The sequence below is a fragment of the Alligator mississippiensis genome, chromosome 4 (assembly GCF_030867095.1).
Source record: "Alligator mississippiensis isolate rAllMis1 chromosome 4, rAllMis1, whole genome shotgun sequence".
Classification (NCBI taxonomy): Eukaryota; Metazoa; Chordata; order Crocodylia; family Alligatoridae; genus Alligator; species Alligator mississippiensis.
This window is the reverse complement of record NC_081827.1, coordinates 193,471,626-193,489,021: the sequence shown is the minus strand read 5'-3', so window position 1 is coordinate 193,489,021 and position 17,396 is coordinate 193,471,626. Positions and strand designations below refer to the sequence as shown.

General features: G+C 45.3%; 1 protein-coding gene across 4 annotated transcripts in view; it reads right to left on the bottom strand.

Moving 5' to 3' along the window:
• The window catches only part of HECW2 (HECT, C2 and WW domain containing E3 ubiquitin protein ligase 2), a 330,879-nt gene that overhangs the window by 144,451 nt on the left and 169,032 nt on the right, over positions 1 to 17,396 (bottom strand). For all 4 annotated transcript variants that reach the window (XM_019492110.2, XM_019492111.2, XM_059727232.1 and 1 more), the window contains one exon: positions 14,894 to 15,001. In XM_019492110.2, the coding sequence (XP_019347655.1) occupies positions 14,894 to 15,001 (108 nt within the window). The remainder of the gene's footprint in view (positions 1 to 14,893; positions 15,002 to 17,396) is intronic.

Below are 17,396 nucleotides of genomic sequence, written 5' to 3'. Positions count from 1 at the left end.
GCGCACTTCTGCCACAATTTAGGTAGTCCCTGGTCCTAAACTGCCATGGCCAACCAGCCTTCAGGCTTTAATGAGAAACCCTTGCTCATCTGAAGCACCACCTGACTAGAAGGGCAGGGCTTTGGCAGCACACATGTGCTGAGCCAGGGCAGGCAGTCTGGCCCAGGAACCTGCAGAGAAAAAGGCTCCCAGCCACAGACTGCTCTGTTAACTCCTGGAATCCCAAGTAAGGCACTGAAGGCCTGCTAGGAGGGGGATATAACCCACAACAAGCAAAGGTATGGCTGCTCTGACAGTAAGCTACTGTTGAGGTTTGGATCCAGCACAGCTTTAGTTTGTGTTGTAAACACAGTCTTTATTTCTTTGTTATAGCTCATACCAGCAGTTTGGGTTTGGGACTATTAGGTATGAGAAGAGGTCAGACCCAGCAGTGCCAGACTGGGGCAGAGACAGGGCCCCGGGGCCCCAAGGGAGCCAAAGCAAACTCACTGCTCAAGGCAGGGCAAAGACAGGGCCCAGGGACTCAGATGGAGCCAAATCAGGGTGGAGTCAGGCCCGGGGCTAAGGGCTGAAGTAATCAAGATAAGAGCTGGTGCCCAGAAGCCAGGTCCAGCACAGTAGGCCTGTTGGCTACAAAGGGCCAAACTCACAGGATCATCATAAAATTCTAGTTTATTGGACGGATGCAAAAGTCAAATCATAAACCTTGGTGCTGATCCTCTCAAACACACACATTCACACACGCGCACACAGTCACAGTAGCTAGCTATGAATACTAAGCACAAGTGTCAAGATATACCTATCCCCAAACGCTGGAGTCCGCTGTCAATGGCCAGACAAAGCTTCTTTCAGTGCGATGTTGCTTCAGAAGGGGGTTGCCGGCTGGTCCTTCTGGCTGGACAGGCAGGGTGCTGGTCAGGTCAAAGAGGGCACCAGTGGGAGTCATTCTTCGCTGCCTTTTATCCCTCTCTGGCAGACTTTGGTGACTCCCCAATTCTCAGGCTTATCCAATCCAGGGGTTGTTCACCTCGAGGGACGTCCCTCTTGGTAGCTGCTGGGTGGCAGCTGTCAGCCCCAGGGGTCATGTCTGCAGGTACGTGCAGTCTCAGGAGTCTGTTGATGAATTTTAATTGATTCACTGCCATGATGAACAGAGCTCTGGAAGTGGTTGATCAAGGGGTATTTCAGCCCCAAGGGTCTGTTGCCAGTGTTGATTAGTTCAAACTAACACCTAGTTGTAGGTGTTAATTGTTGCTCATTAACTTGTTTATCCAGACTAGCTACTGTGTTACACAATCAACCATGATTCATTCAGGGACCTGCTCCATACAGAGATTTCTGCCCTTGCTAACATTGTTACATGGTACAACTTACTTTTAAACTTAAAGTACATTTGGAAAAGCATCTACAAGCTCTATTTTCATTACAAGTACACTTTATATAAAAATAATAATAATATAATAAAAAATAGAGAGGAAGAAAGAAAAAGGTAGAAAAGAGAAAGCATCCCCAAAAGGGGGCAACTACTTTTGCCATATGGAGGAATTCCACATGGGGGGGAGGCAGGCAAAAAGGTTTCTTGGTACAGGCCCAGGCTAGAAGGCCCAGCTAGAGAAAAGGGGTGGAGGTCAAGAAGACCAAAGTCCTGACAAGGGAGAGACTGTATCATAATGCCTACATGGGCATGGCTGTAGGGGAGATCAGAGGCTGGAAATAGCTCTTAATGCTACAGGTGCCTTGCAGGGCACAGGCAGGCTGACAAGGCCCACTGAGCTTAAAGTCAGGGTCAAAATGGCAAAGTCCAAGAGGGACCTGCTGACCGTCAGGGAAACAGCAGCTCAGTCTAAGACCAATTTAGGCAGCCTCCCTTCTGATCAATTACATATATCAAGGCATGGCAGGTGAGTGAGCAGGGGAAGGTACCTTAGAGTGGAGTGGGGCAAGGGTTGCTTGGTCACCAGGGGGCATCACAGTTGCTCCTGGAGCCCAAACTTATTACACTGCCACTATGTGTTATTGTCCAAGACTTAAACCTGCAATATCAGCAAAACAAATCTATGCAAACTGATATACTTACATTCTATTTGTTGTAATGAATATAGTACAGCATAGAATAAATTTATTAGCAAAAACTTATTAGCAAAAACCTTGAAACTGGGGTGCTGTTCTGTGCAGAACATTTTCTTCTGAAGTTAACACTTATTATATCGTGCTGTATTATCCACAATATTCTCAGTCCAATTTTAGGGCCACTCCAGCAAATGTTTGCTCCTGAGATTAGTCTCATTAACTTCTATGACCTTTTGAATGAAGATAAAATCAATGGACTTGCAGAAAAAAGGGAGCAGCAGGGCCTGAAGGGTAAAAACAGATGGATTTCTCCTGGGACAGTCTTTTATGCTGGGATCCTACAGGCATACAGAGTCTTGTCCCACACTAAGTACTTGTGAAGTATTGGACAACTCTTTCCCTGGGGCAATTAAGTTAATTCCAGTTAACTGCCACTCATTCCCAGAACAAGCTGTGCATGTAAAGGGCTATGTGGCTCCCAGGCTCCGATATGGATCAATCAGAACCAACTCAAATCTGATGTCTTGTCCTCTGAGGCTAAAACAGACATGTATTCTCTATGATGGAGATGGAAGATGGAAGATTCACCACTAGAGCTGACTCTTGGCTAGCCATTTTTTTGTGATCCCCTATAACCTTGCTTCAGTGCCTTCTCTTGGGAGGTATAATTAAGCTGATTCTGAGACAGAGTCATATCCAGTCATCTTTCCTACAGGCCCAGAACAGTAACTGCATATTGAAAGCAGTTCTCTCTACTGCGTGTGAAGTTACTGGAAGATTCTGACCTCATTTTGGAAACTCTAGTTAGCCTTGCATCATAGATGAAGATTAATTTTGTTTCAAGAACCCAGATCTCCCATTTCCTGAGCAAAAGCTCTAACTGCTCAGCTTTTGAAGCTAAAATATCAGAAGGGCTAGCACCCTCCTTCTCCGCTAATACCTGCTACTCATGGATTTTTAGAATTTTGTGACTTACACATGCTCACCATAAGTGCATTTGTAGCCAGATACCTGTCTAATTAGTGAGTACCCTACTGCACATGCTCAGTTGCCATATAGATACTCACAGGTAGTAAAAATCATAAACTGTGTAAGTGCCAAAAAAGCCACTTACACAGCTGGAAAGGTGCCAAGCAGGCATGAAGTGAAACAGAATTTTGCCCAAGATCCCAGTTTCTCCAGAGAGATACTCAAAGGATGTAGAGCAGAGCGGTAAAAACGGGCCAGATCTGACTTGCCAATTGAATGGATCCAGTCCACAGCTATCCCTGCGCTGCTCTGCATGGGGCTGAGTCCTGCCCACTCCTGCCTGGTGTAGCCCACAATCCACTCCCACCTGCAACCCCCAACAGTTCCAGCCCCAGCCAGCACGCAAAGCTTCCCAGTGGGGCTGCTCCCAGCGCAACTACAGCTGCAGCTGCCCAGGTATGGCTTGGTTCCCTCTGCCTCCAGCAGCAGCTCCTCCTGCCCCTGCTGTGACGCTCTGGACAGCAGGTAGCACTGGGAAGCAGCAGCAGCCATGGGGATGTGTGCTGGACAGGATTTGCCCAGCCAGGCAGGAGGGAAACTGCATCCAGGTAGCTCCTGCCCTAGCTTGTGGGGGTCCGGCTCATGCCTGCCTTCCACTCACTCCATCTGCCTGGTATGAGAACCCACTGGCAGATGGCTGAGTGGGTGGAAGCCAGGAGCTAGAGCTCCACGTACTGAGACAGAAGCCACACAATTGCAGCTTCCCCCCCACCCCACACCCCACCTGGCTGGGTGTGTGGTGCCCAGCATGCATTCCCATGGCTGCCACTGCTTCTCCCCCACCCCCCTCCACTGCCTGCTACCCAAAGCAGCTCAGCAAGGGCAGGAAGAGGAGGAGCTGCTGGAGGTGAGGGGAGTAGTACTCAGTGGAATGGAGGCAGCTGCACTAATAGCAGCCCTGCCAGGAAGCTGTGCATGCTGGCCAGGGCCAGGGCTGGGTGTGGGTGGGAGCATGGTGCAGGCTGCCCCGGGCAGGAGCAGGCAGGGCTCAGCCCCCTGCAGAGTGCTGCAGGGGCAGCTGTGGCCTGGATAGGGGTGGGGGCGACAGATTGCACCTGCATCGTCTGGGTGAGCTCTGCTGTATGTGCCCCCTGTCTCTTCTTCCCTCCCACTCCCAGCCAGCTTCCAGGACCTAGCATACAGGCAACCACCACACCCACACATACACCCCCTGGACACACGCACACACACAGTATACAAGAGTAAGACTTTCTTTTGACCTATTATGCAATTGCCTCTATATACTCTACTCAAAAAACGTGAATCAGACAAAAAATATTTTTTGAAATAAAATTAAAATGTGTTATAGTAGGTGCTTGATTTTTTTTAATCTATAATTTGTTAAAATGATACCTTCTGAAAGACTGTGTGTGCGTAGCCCTTAACAGCTCACCAAAACTCAGTAAGTGGCCCTCCAACCAAGTAACTGCCCACCCCTAATGTAGAACAACCTGTAGATAGCTGGAGCAGCCACAGAAACAACCAAGTTCTGTTACATCTACATCAATTCCAGTCTCTACCATACTGGGAACAGAATGTCTCTGTCTGATTAGCACCCAGAGTAACCCGACATCAAACTCTCACTAGATTACCACCACGCTGAACAGTCAAAACCCACTTTGTTCTTACCACACAATATTGCTAATAAGTTAAAGGGGAAAAAAGTGCTTAAAGAAGCACTCATTGAACCAGTCTATTTTACGCAGGGAGGGTTCAATCCCTCTGGGAGCCATCACTATACTGCTGTTAAACAATGCTTCTTAAATTTATCAAGTAAACAACTTAATTTAAGATGATTAGTGAGCACTACTCTCCAGCCATTTCTCATTTGTGAGCAATTAAATATTTTGAAGATAAAAATCCCTGAGGAGTGATTGTCTTTAAATCTCAGCACACCATTTCTCCGATTCATTTGTTTGACTTTCTTCAACTACTGAGTTACATTTCATACTTATCACATTTTTGCCCTTTGTCAAGGGGCATCTGTCTCCCTGATGGCTGGGGCTACAGCACTTTGTCTTGGAAGGGGCAGCTGAAGGGCAATAGCTGCTTGTGCTGTTGAGCAAGACACTGTACTAGGCCAGGGTTTTCATTTCCCCTTTTCAATCCCTTTCTTTTTGTTTCTTGCCTGTTCCCCTCAGTGGCCTGTATCTGTTTTTGGAGCATGTTCACTTATGCACATTTTTCATCATTCTACCGTCGTTTCTTTTGATTACTAGTCAAAGCCTTTGTTCAAAGAGTCTCTTTAAACTGTATTTTTGTTGATTTTTGTGTAGGGATAGTGGAAATTCTCTTTGATCGTGTTTGTTTTGGAAATTCTTCATTTTTTTATATGCTTGGGTGACCGAATTATGTCCTCTTGGTATGAATAAGAATCTCTCTACCCCTCTTTTTACACCTGCTTTGGTGATCTGTTCAACTAGGGGAGGGAGAGTGCTTTTTGCCATTTATTCTCTTGTGTTTTGTTTGTTTGGCAATAAAGTGAATGGCTGATAGTTCCACAAATGGAGATTACAGAAGAGATGAACTAAGAACCTGCAGAAGCTGAAATATAGGAAATCTAGTATAATGTATAAACCAAGCCGTAAAGGAGGGCTCAGCAACCTATGGCCTGCAGGCCAGATTCAGCTAATAAAGAGATGCAAATCGAGCATGAGGCAATTGATCAGTGACATGGAGCTGCATCATACCAGCCCCTACTTCGCCCAGCCTCCCAGGGAGCCACATGACTGGAGCTGTGCAAACAGGCTGCGCAAACAGGCGCGCTTGAGTGCTTGGCATGCAAGTTACCATGGGAGTTCCTTCAGGAGGATGAGTGGGAAGACCTGAGGCCCTGCCAGTACACCCCACTAGGAAAGCCAGTCCCAGCCGTAGCCAGCCCACCAGAGGCATGACACAGATGAGCACACACACGGATGGGGTCTCTGGCATGCCAGCTGGAGGAGCTCCAGGCCGCAGTCCAGAGACTGCGTACCATCAGGGACTGTGAGCAGGAGATCGACTCCTACTGCCGGGCCCTTCACCCCCAGAAGGCGGAGGGTAGACTATGGTCACCTTCCAGGACAAGGGAGGACTCAGGGACCTCCCCTTTTGTCCAGCCATGGGGGTGGACCAAGGTGGTCAAGGGCCCTAAGGCCCGCCGCACCAAGGCCCCCGCCCCGCTGGAGCTTTGCAACAGGTATGAACCTCTTGAAGCCCCAGCAGAGCTTGCCAAGCTGCCAGCTCCCACAGGCAACTTTGGCTCAGCTGCAGCTACTGCCCCCGCTCACCCCAAGACAAAACACAAAGTCCTTGTTGTGGGAGACTCCATCCTGAGGGGGACTGAGGGGGCCCCGACCCTTTAGCCCAGGAAGTCTGCTGCTTCCTGGGAGCCCATATCTGAGACATTGCAGAGAAGATCCCTGGGCTCCTCCAGCCCACCGACCACTACCCTATGCTCCTTATCCATGTGGGCACCAATGACACGGCTTGAAGCGCTCCCAGCCAGGTCATGAAGCGCTACAGGGATTTGGGAGCGGGGCTTAAGGGGTTGGGGGCCCAGGTGGTGTTCTCTTTGATCCTCCCAGTCTCGGGTTATGGGCTGTGGAGGGAGAGGAGAATCAGCAGATGCATGACGAACAGATCCAAGGAGGTGATACTTCCCCTCTATCGGGCGCTGGTCAGACCGCAGTTGGAGTACTGCGTTCAATTTTGGGCGCCGCACTTCAAGAGAGATGTGGATAACTTGGAGAGGGTCCAGAGAAGGGCCAGTCGTATGGTTAAGGGCTTGCAGGCCAAGCCCTATGAGGAGAGACTGGGGCACCTGGACCTCTTCAGCCTCCGCAAGAGAAGGTTGAGAGGCCACCTTGTGGCTGCCTATAAGTTCATCACGGGGGCACAGAAGGGAATTGGTGAGGTTTTATTCACCAAGGCGCCCCCGGGGGTTACAAGAAATAATGGCCACAAGCTAGCAGAGAGCAGATTTAGACTAGACATTAGGAAGAACTTCTTCACAGTTCGAGTGGCCAAGGTCTGGAATGGGCTCCCAAGGGAGGTGGTGCTCTCCCCTACCCTGGAGGTCTTCAAGAGGAGGTTGGATATGCATCTAGCTGGGGTCATCTAGACCCAGCACTCTTTCCTGCCTATGCAGGGGGTTGGACTCGATGATCTATTGAGGTCCCTTCTGACCCTAACATCTATGAATCTATGAGGTAGTGAACCAAAGACTGCGGCACTGGAGTCATGGGGAAGGCTTTGACTTCCATAATCACAGTCCACTCTTTGGTGAGAGAGGCAGTGAGCTGCTGGGAAGGGATGGCCTCCACCTCTCTCCACTGGCGAGGAGGCTCTTCTCAACCAGACTGGCTGACCTGCTCCACCGGGCTTTAAACTAAGCCTGCCGGGGGATGGGGGCAATACTGCCACTGCTGACCCGCTAAGCAACCCTTGCACAGCCAGCAGGCCAAGGCACTCTAGGGAATCCACCCTTGCCCCAGCCCTAGAATGCTCTGCAGGCAAGGCAGGGGCCCCCAAAGGGACACTTGCCTGCCTGTACATGAATGCCAGGAGCTTGGGGAATAAACAGGAGGAACTAGTCCTCCTGCTAAACGCAAATAAATATTATACCATAGGGATAACGGAGACCTGGTGGGACTCCACCCATGACTGGGCCACAGGTATAGATGGCTATACCTTGTACAGGAGAGATCGAGAGGACAAAAGGGGCAGGGGGGTAGTTCTCTATGTCAAGGAAAGCTACATGTCCTGGCAAGCTGACATTGGTGCCCAGGGTGAATGGCTGGAGACCCTCTGGATGAAAATCCATGGAGAACACGTCACAGGGGACACAATGGTGGGAGTCTATTATAGACTTCCTACCCAGGATCAAGAGCTTGACCAGGAGTTCACCAGAGAATTGGCTGAGGCCACACACTCCCGGTCCATGGTTGTCATGGAAGACTTCAACTACCCAGACATCTCGTAGGAAGAGTGCTTGGACAAATCTGAACAGTCACAGTTTCCTCACATGCGTTGATGACCTCTATCTGATGCAAGAAATCTACGGGCTGATGAGAGATAAAGCACTGCTCGACCTGGTACTGGCAACAGGGGATGACCTTATCAGCGACCTAACGATACAAGGGAAGCTGGGTGATGGTGACCACAAGCTGATCACCTTCACCACCCATCATAAAAGCCGGCAAGTCAGTTAGCAGTTAGCAATACAGAAGTCCTTGACTTCAGGAAAGCTGACTTTGACAAGCTCAGGAGGCTTGTTAGTGAGGCCCTTAAGGGCCTCAGCCCAAAGGGATGGGGAGTTCAAGATGAATGGTTGCTCCTCAAGGGAGCAATCCTCGATGCACAAGCAAAGTCTATCCCATCTCGGAGGAAAGGCAGCAAAAGGGCACAGCAGCCCCCTTGGCTCTCCAGGGAACTAGTGGACCTCCTGTGTCTAGAAAAGAAAAGCCTACAAAGAATGGAGGCCAGGATCCATCTTCAAGGAGGAATATACTGCACTGGTCCAGACATGCAGAGACCAAACCAGGAAAGCCAAGGCTGCAACTGAACTCCAACTAGCCTCGAGTATCAAGGAAAATAAAAAGTCCTTTTTTAGATACGTTGGGAGCCAGAGGAAAAGCAAGGACAACACTGGACCCCTGCTAAACCAGATGGGACAATTGACAACCGACACCCATGAAAAAGCCAACTTGCTAAATGGGTACTTTACGTCGGTCTTTCATCAGTCCCGAGGGACGCTCCTGCCCATTATGGGCAGGAAGGCCTGGGTGAGGGAGATTCCTTACCCTCCATCAATGCTGACCTTGTGAAGAAACACCTTGAGAGGCTGGATACCTTCAAGTCAGCCGGCCCGGACAGCTTACACCCCAGGGTACTAAAGGAGCTGGCGAGCATCATAGCCCAGCCCCTGGCACGGATCTTTGAGAACTCCTGGTGCTCCGGTGAGGTGCCCGAAGATTGGAAGAAGGCCAATGTGGTGCCTATCTTCAAGAAGGGGAGGAAAGTGGATCCAGCAAACCACAGGCCCATCAGCCTGACCTCTATCCCAAGGAAGATCCTAGAAAAGATTATCAAAGAGACCATCTTTATCATACTGGCTGATAGCAACATCCTAGCCAGCATGGGTTTGTCACAGGTAGGTCCTGCTTGACCAATCTTATTTCCTTTTATGACCAGGTGACCTATCACCTGGACAAGGGAGAAGAGATTGATATCATGTATCTTGACTTTAAAAAAACCTTCGATCTGATATCCCATGATCACCTCTTGGCAAAACTAGCCAACTGTGGCCTCAGCTTCTCCACAATCCGCTGGCTGGGGAATTGGCTATGTGGTTGGACCCAGAGAGTGGTGGTTGATGGAAGTCAATCATTGTGGTGCCCTGTGACCAGTGGGGTCCCTCAAGGCTCTGTCCTTGGGCCTATATTGTTCAACATCTTCATTAATGATGTGGACATTGGCGTCAGAAGCAGACTGGCCAAGTTTGCAGATCACACCAAACTTTGGGGTAAAGTGTCCTGAGGACAGGAGGGCAATCCAGGTTGACCGCGACAGGTTCAAGAAATGGACAGATGAGAACCTGATGTCATTTAACACCAAAAAACGCAAGGTTCTTGACCTTAGGAGGAAAAATCCACAGCATCCTTATAGGCTCGGCAGTGCTGCACTGGCTAACACTTTGGATGAAAGGGACTTGGGGGTCATGATTGACCACAAGATGAACATGAGCCTTCAATGTGATGCTGCAGCTAGTAAAGCAAGCAAAACACTGGCTTGAATCCATAGACGCTTCTAGAGCAAAGCCCAGGACATCATTTTCCCATTGTACTTGGCCTTGGTGAGGCCGCAGCTGGAGTACTGCATCCAATTTTGGGCTCTGTAATTCAAAAAGGACATGGAGAAGCTCGAGACAGTCCAGAGGAGAGCCACACGCATGATCAGAGATTGGGAAAAAAGACCTTACGATGAGAGGCTGAGAGCTGTGGGACTCTTCAGCCTGGAGAAGCACAGGCTCAGGGGTGATCTGATGGCCACCTGTAAGTTTATCAGGGGTGCTCATCAGGATCTGGGGGAACGTCTATTCACCAGAGCACCCCAAGGAATGACAAGATTGAATGGTTACAAAATCTTCCGTGACCATTTCAGGCTGGACATAAGGAAGAACTTCTTTACGGTCCAAGCCCCCAAGGTCTGGAATAGACTGCCGCTGGAAGCGGTTCAAGCACATACTTTGAACACCTTCAAGAGACATTTGGATGTTTATCTTGCTGGGATCCTATGATCCCTGCTGACTTCCTGCCCTTTGGGCAGGGGGCTGGACTCGATGATCTCTCAAGGTCCTTTCCAGCCCTAATGTCTATGAAATATGCTTAAAATTAAACTGACGTTCAAGTAACTTCCTGACCTTAGGCCACGGAAATCTCTATGAAGACTGAAGATGGCAGAGGGAGTCTTTGACCTAATGCACTAGACTCTCTCTGATAAATATAATGTGATCACAATAATATTGGTCATTCCAGATTCCTCAAGTGTGAATGTGAAATTTGATTGGGTATATCCAAGTATCTTATGATTAGAGCCAACACCCTTCACATTGACAAAAATCTACAGAAACAACTTGACTAACCTGACTATGGTCAAAAGATATTACTTGTGTCCAGCCACAGACAGTGCAAGAGAAAAAATCAGACTGAATTCTTTGGGGCAGTATGCAATCTGATCATTCCCAGACCCCTTGCTTAAATCCCAAACCCCCAGCATCCAAGCATGCTTTCCCACCCTGGGCTGGGCTGTGCTGTCTGCTCTAGAGAGCAGAGCTGGTCCCACACCTCTGCTCCCTAGCTGGAGCAATGAGGGCTGGCTGACAAGGGGTAGGGCAGGGCAGGGCAAGCCCAACTGGGGATGTAGTCCAGTCTGTGGGGGCAGAGGGCAGCAAGGACTGCCCGCCCCCCTAGCAAACCCCAACTAGGATCTGGGGCCAGGGAGGCACGTTAAACACCCCTTCCCCTGCTCAGACTTACTACTGGCTACAACCATGGACTACAAATCCCAAAGGTACTTGGAAGCAGGAAGAGGAAGTGATGATCAACCCTGCAGAGTTCTGCTGCTGTAATTCTGGACTGCAAATCCCAGAGAACTTAGGGGCAGCAGGAAGAGGAAGTGAACACACAGCCAGAGAGCCATGCTCTAGTGCCCCCTGTCTTCTGGCCTCAGCCACTGCAGGCATGTGGGCTGCATTTCCTGAATCAAAGGAATCTGTTCAATTCTTTTTCAATTTAATCTCTGCAGTTTAGATTAACCTGCAAAGACTGAATCAAATCAGGCTCAGGCTTTTTGACTGTCTGTACTTAGCCCTGAACTAAAAAAACTAACATCCTCAGAACTGCTCTATCTAGCTCACTTCCACTTGTTTTGAAGTCATGGTCTTCTGCTTTCTCCAAGGCTCACCAACTACATTTGTGACCCTGGGCTATCCTGATTCTTTAGCATATAGCAAGGCTGTGCTACCAGTATTAACAGGTGTTTCTGATCTTTTAAGTGAACTGACTACCTTTTAGAAAAGAAAACTATTTGGTGTTTGTCACTTACCATCAACCCTCCTTTCAGACTCTGCTGGTTTCAGAATGCAGGGAACTGGTTACTTTGTTTGTACTGGACCTGTCAACAACATCTGATACCCTTGATCATGAATATTATTTTAACAAATAAGGGAGACCGCTGCTGAATCTGGTGTCATCCTCAGGTTGTCCCAATCATTCCTAAAGAGCAGTAGTCAGATGATGCTGATGGGCAAGCATGTCTCATTTCTGTTAGATATAAATGTGGCAAACCCCAACAATCTATAAGACAATTCATATTTTCAGTTATTTGAAGACTCTCAGTTAAGATATTTCTAAACTGAATGGGTATCATTAGTTCACTGATGAAACAATTGTAGACCTTTTGCCTCACAATCACTGCTCTGGAGGAGTGTTTTGAAAATACTGGCAGATGAATGCATTGTAACTGCCTTAATTTCAACAGAAGAACAAAAACCTTGCTGGATGCATGCAGACACTCATTTTCTTCATGCTTTTTCTTCATTAAGCTAGGAAGTCAGGTAACCCATCTGAGTTCTGGCAGCCCAATAAAAACGTGTGTAATTAGTGCCACATTCATCTCAGTTTTGCCATGTAAACCTGTGCTCATAAACAGGAGGCTAAATTAAAGTAATCATTTTAAAGTTTTCAGTTGGGCTTTGTGATGGCTTGCATCTGTTTCATAATACAGTGGCATAATTATTAAGTGTCAAAAACAACATTACACCTGCTTTGCATTCTTTATAGTGGTTGCTTAAAACATAGCTGTTAACAAATACTACAGAAAGCAAGGAGCTCATTGTCTTGTGAAAAAGTAGCATTTCAGTGTGGACCAGTTGCCTGTAAAGCTCAGCCCAGGAGTTAAGGAGTGGCACAACAGTGTGATTTGAATTTTGGCTACTAGAACCTCTCACAGAGCTTAACTTCAAAGCAAAGATACAGCTGCTTCTCCCTGCTCTCCAAGGGCATTCAGCAGTTCAGGAATTTAGCAGTTCAGAGGTAGTGGGGCAGCCTTAAAGTTTTCTTTTACTTCAATATCTCAGTTGGGAGAACCCAATTTAGCTCTTTAAATTAAAATCAAACTAAAGCAGCTGTGTCAGGGGACAGTGGCAGAGACTCTAGGGGACTCTAGGACACAGAAAAATCCAGCAACTTACAACTGTTCTTCATGTGCTTATTTAGTGATTAAAAATCCACAGGAGTTGAAAGCGGGGCTCAAAATGTTCCTAAGGTAAAAAAGGCATCTGGGAATACAGTCAACAGCAACAGTTTCAAGAACAGCATACAGGTTCAAGCAGAGGAAGAGGAGTAACTTCAATAAGATGTATTTTTTAGACAAAAGAAAAATTCTAATTCTCTCCCTCACAACCTTATGTCTTTTTTCATACTGTTCTCTACACCTGGAAAGTCTATTAACTTTCGTATCTCTCATAAAATTTATTCCTTCCCAGCTACCCTTCTCCTATAATACTTCTTCCAAAATCTGCTGCTGGTGGCCTCAATACTACATTTAAATAGAGCTGGGAAAGAAATGTGACTTTTCAGGCCCAATAACTGTAATTCTATTTCTTGTTAACTTCCTCTTACAAATGAAAAATTCAAACAGAAAATTACTCCAAATAACAGAAATGAAGATTTGTTTTTAAAAAATCATTAAGAAGTGCTAGAAAAGTGTTCTACTATTTTAAAATGTAAAATATGACTAACAAAGAAACTATTTTAACAAAGCCTGAAAATTCTAAATGTGTCCATGTATTCATGTAATTATATACGCATTTGTACTTTTACTATTCTGAAGTCAAAACTCCAATCCTTTGCTCTGTAACACTTGCTCATCTTTTAGACACATGTTAATAAGCAAGCAGACTCCTCAATTAGCCCCAATCAAATCAAATAACCCAGTGAAACAAAAATATAAGACAGTTTAATTATTGTGTCCATACAATCCCCACACTGCCCCTAAAGGCCCTCCAGGATGGCGCAAAGGTGGGTTTTACAGCCTGCCTCAAAGGCTAACATATTCCTGAAGTTAAAGACAAAGAAAAGGGAAAGAGTTTCTAAGGTCACAGGCTCTAATGCCCTGCCAGTACAGGCAGTCCTTAACTTGCAACGTTTCGAGTTACATTTCACAGTACAACAACGTTTACAAGTTGACACCCTGTTTCAACTTTCTGACGTCAGTTTTGACTTTACAACACTTGATCTGATGCCAAACCACGCCAGTGAACAAGTTCGATGCATCACCCATCTCCCTGGAGAACATCTGTCCAAACTTCCTTGGACATTTTCTTTAAGAAAGCAGACAAGACTCCAGAAAAACCTGCAGCCAAGACTCCTGAGAAGACTCCCGCCAAAAGCCCTTCAAAAAGTCCAACTCAGAGCCCTTCAAAAAGTCTCCTCAAAGAAGTCCTTCCAAATCAATATGATTGCTATTTATAGTATAAGTACATTATATTAGCTATATTACTAATCTATAATTGATTGAGTACAAAATTCTGGGTTATTTTTGGTGAAAATAGGGTATTGGGCCTTGGTTCAGGAACCAATCCCCCATTTATAACATTGTTTCCTATGGGAAAATCAGTGCCAAGTTACAACGTTTCGACTTAAGACGTGGTTTTCAGGAACCAATTGTGTCGCAAGTCTGAGGACTGCCTGTACTTTGTCACTCTTATACAAATGAACTTTAGCCCCGTTGATTTATTCCTGCTGATTCATTAATCCCTTGTCTCCATTCATCATTTACTTTATGAACAGTTGCTATTGTCAAGTCCTTGAGGCAGGGGATTCATCTTCTAGCTCATGTTAGAATTGCCATATGTACATATAGCATTCTCCTACCACAGATAATGTTTCCCAGTCTACATCCCTGGACTATAAATGCACCTCTAACTACTTTAGCTCTATGTTTCACAACACATCCAGGATGCAGGCCAACAATCCAGAGACATGCGTTTTACTTGCTCTATATATCCCCTAGCTACACACAAGGAAATTTTAGGATCTCTTCAGTTTTACTATGTCATGCACAGTTCTGTGTGAAAATGGCTAAAAGAGAGGATTTACATATTCTACCACATACAGAAATATCATTAACAAAAATGGATTTGTTTGCCACAGAACTTGAGAACAAAAAAATTACAGTAAGTAACAAAGTCAAGGGACTTCTGACTTTCAGCTGTGTTTGTCAGTGCCTACTACCTGTTATAGGTACTTACGTTCCATAAAATAAGGGCCAGGTTCAATTCGCCATACAATTTGCCCTTTTTGTGTGCCAGTCACTCCCCGGTTCTTGGAATCCCAGAAATTAGCTGGAGAGTTCTCATCTAGAAGAGCAAAAAGAAAAAATGTTCTCTATAATGGTAACAGTAACAACAGCCATTAAAATAAATGGGTATTCGTCCTGTCATGTGATGATAGGGGCCACTGGACTTGACATTTAATGACTAATCAACAGTTAGTAAAGAAGTATTTCTTCATAACATGTTTTTAAGGTTGATTGTGGCTCTTAAACTGACAGTAAGAAAGCAAGATTAAGTTCTGAACATATCATAGTTTATGTTACAAATAACATTATTAATTTTATCACAGTTGTTGATAGTTTTTATCCCCCCCTCCCCACACACACTGCTTCCTTCCACCCACCAAACGAAAAAGGAGTTTGGAAGATTTTACTTGTAACTGTCAGTAAATGCTTTGCTCTTAAAATCAGTTTTATTAACATTTGAAAATGTATAATAAATCTTTTGAAAAAAGGGAAAAACCACATAACACAAAGATCACAAGACAACTGCTAATCTACCTTACAAAAAGTGGAATATTTGTTTGCAGTGGTTACTCATTCAGTCCAAGATGATGGAATTCCTGGAAGAATCAAATTAACTGGGACAAAAATCAATGACTCTTACTGTACTGCTGATCATTAGATCAATTTATGCAGAGGGAACAGACACATGAAGAGATACAGTAAATATACAGCTTCTTATTAAAGGTGACCTGAAAAGGTAAAGTATCAAATTCCAAAAACTTTTCTAATTTAATTCTAAATATCTAGGCTAATTAGAATCCACACAACACTGCAAGCTGAAAGACCAATATATTTTTCACCATGAATGTGCCACTGTCCACCACTGTCGTAGCTGTCCAGCACTTCCAACTATGAGGTACTGAAACCCAAGCACTGGAGCTGCAATTTAGGTACATAAGGGTTTTAAGTATATTTCTTATTTTTCAAAAATAGAGAAGATATGTTATCATCTTCAGAGAAGAAGCCAGGAAATTTAAATGTTCTAAAGCCCTAGTCTGTCAGGTACCTGCTCTGAGGTGTCTTAACACTCAATCCCCAGGTTTTGGGGGTATTCAGAAACTCATAGGATGTGCTCAGCAGTGTTCTGGATCAGGCACTTGCTAGGCATAGAAAAGGATGGGTAGTTCAAAGACATGCTTTTGCAGTCAGATTTGACAAGCACACCACAATTATTATCTATGAAGTAGCAAAGGATGATTGGGAGAAGAAAATGCTAATATTAGTAAGCTAATTAACATTTTGTTCTTAGCTTCAATACAAACAAATTTTAATTTTTCACCAGTTAATAACTCTCTTTTCAACTTCTCATGCAATTCATTCTTGAAGGAAAAGAATGCAGAGCAAGAAATGGTAAAAGGGTAAACAGGAATCATAACCATCAATAAACAAGCTGGTGTGAATCAGGGTGAAATTATTACATACAGGAAGTTATCACAAAGTTTTCTCCATTATTTTACCCTTTTAGCTGAGGAACTGACTCCTTAAGCTAAGCACATAACTGGGCTCACAAGGCCTTTCTCCCTGCAATTGCATGCAATATCTATGCTACCCTTCTAAAATCTGTGCGTTTGACGAGGGTTGATCGCATCCTACCCTCTTAATATGCATTCAGTGAAACTTCAGCCCACTACAGGTAACCCCCGCTTAGCGCTCTTAATTGGTTCCTGAAAAACTGAGTGTTAAGCAAAATGAATGTTAAGTGAAAATGAAAGTATTTGACGATCCAAGATGGCAACCTCAAGTGTTTTTAATGACCCAAGATGGTGACCGCGAATGATAAACAAAACTCACTGAGTGCCAAGTGAAATCAGGTATCAATTTACAATGAGCGTTATAGCAAAATAGTGCGAAGCAAAACAGCTTTAAGGGGGGGTTGCCTGTACTAAGGGTTGACCATGCAGCATATATTCATTCAACTATATTCATACATATAGTTCTTCTGACTTTGATCTAAACACCTAAATAAATAAAGGATTCAATATTATGTTCCTAGTGATTGGTACACTGCTTAAGAAAGAAGCAACAGTGATTCAGCTTTCTTAATTAAATGCCAGAAATCTAACAAGTTCTTCTCCCTCTATTTTAATCTATTTCGCTCAGTGTAGGTACCATATCCCACCACATAACAACTAGCACAAGGAGTGGTACAATTCACTTAAGTGCATATATGCACCATACAAAATAAAAAAAAATACAGATTGGCGATTTTTATCATGTAATTCAGAGTAATTGAATTGTATTTATTGATGTAATTAAAGTAAAAAGACAGGGTGGCAAGAGAACCAGGCTCTTTTCCAAGGTGTTCTACAGGTTCCATGGGAGACCTTAGCCTGGCCATATCATTTCTCTACATGTCAATTTTCTCATCTTCCTTATTTTGGAGTCACTTTTATGGACCTAAAAAATATTTATGT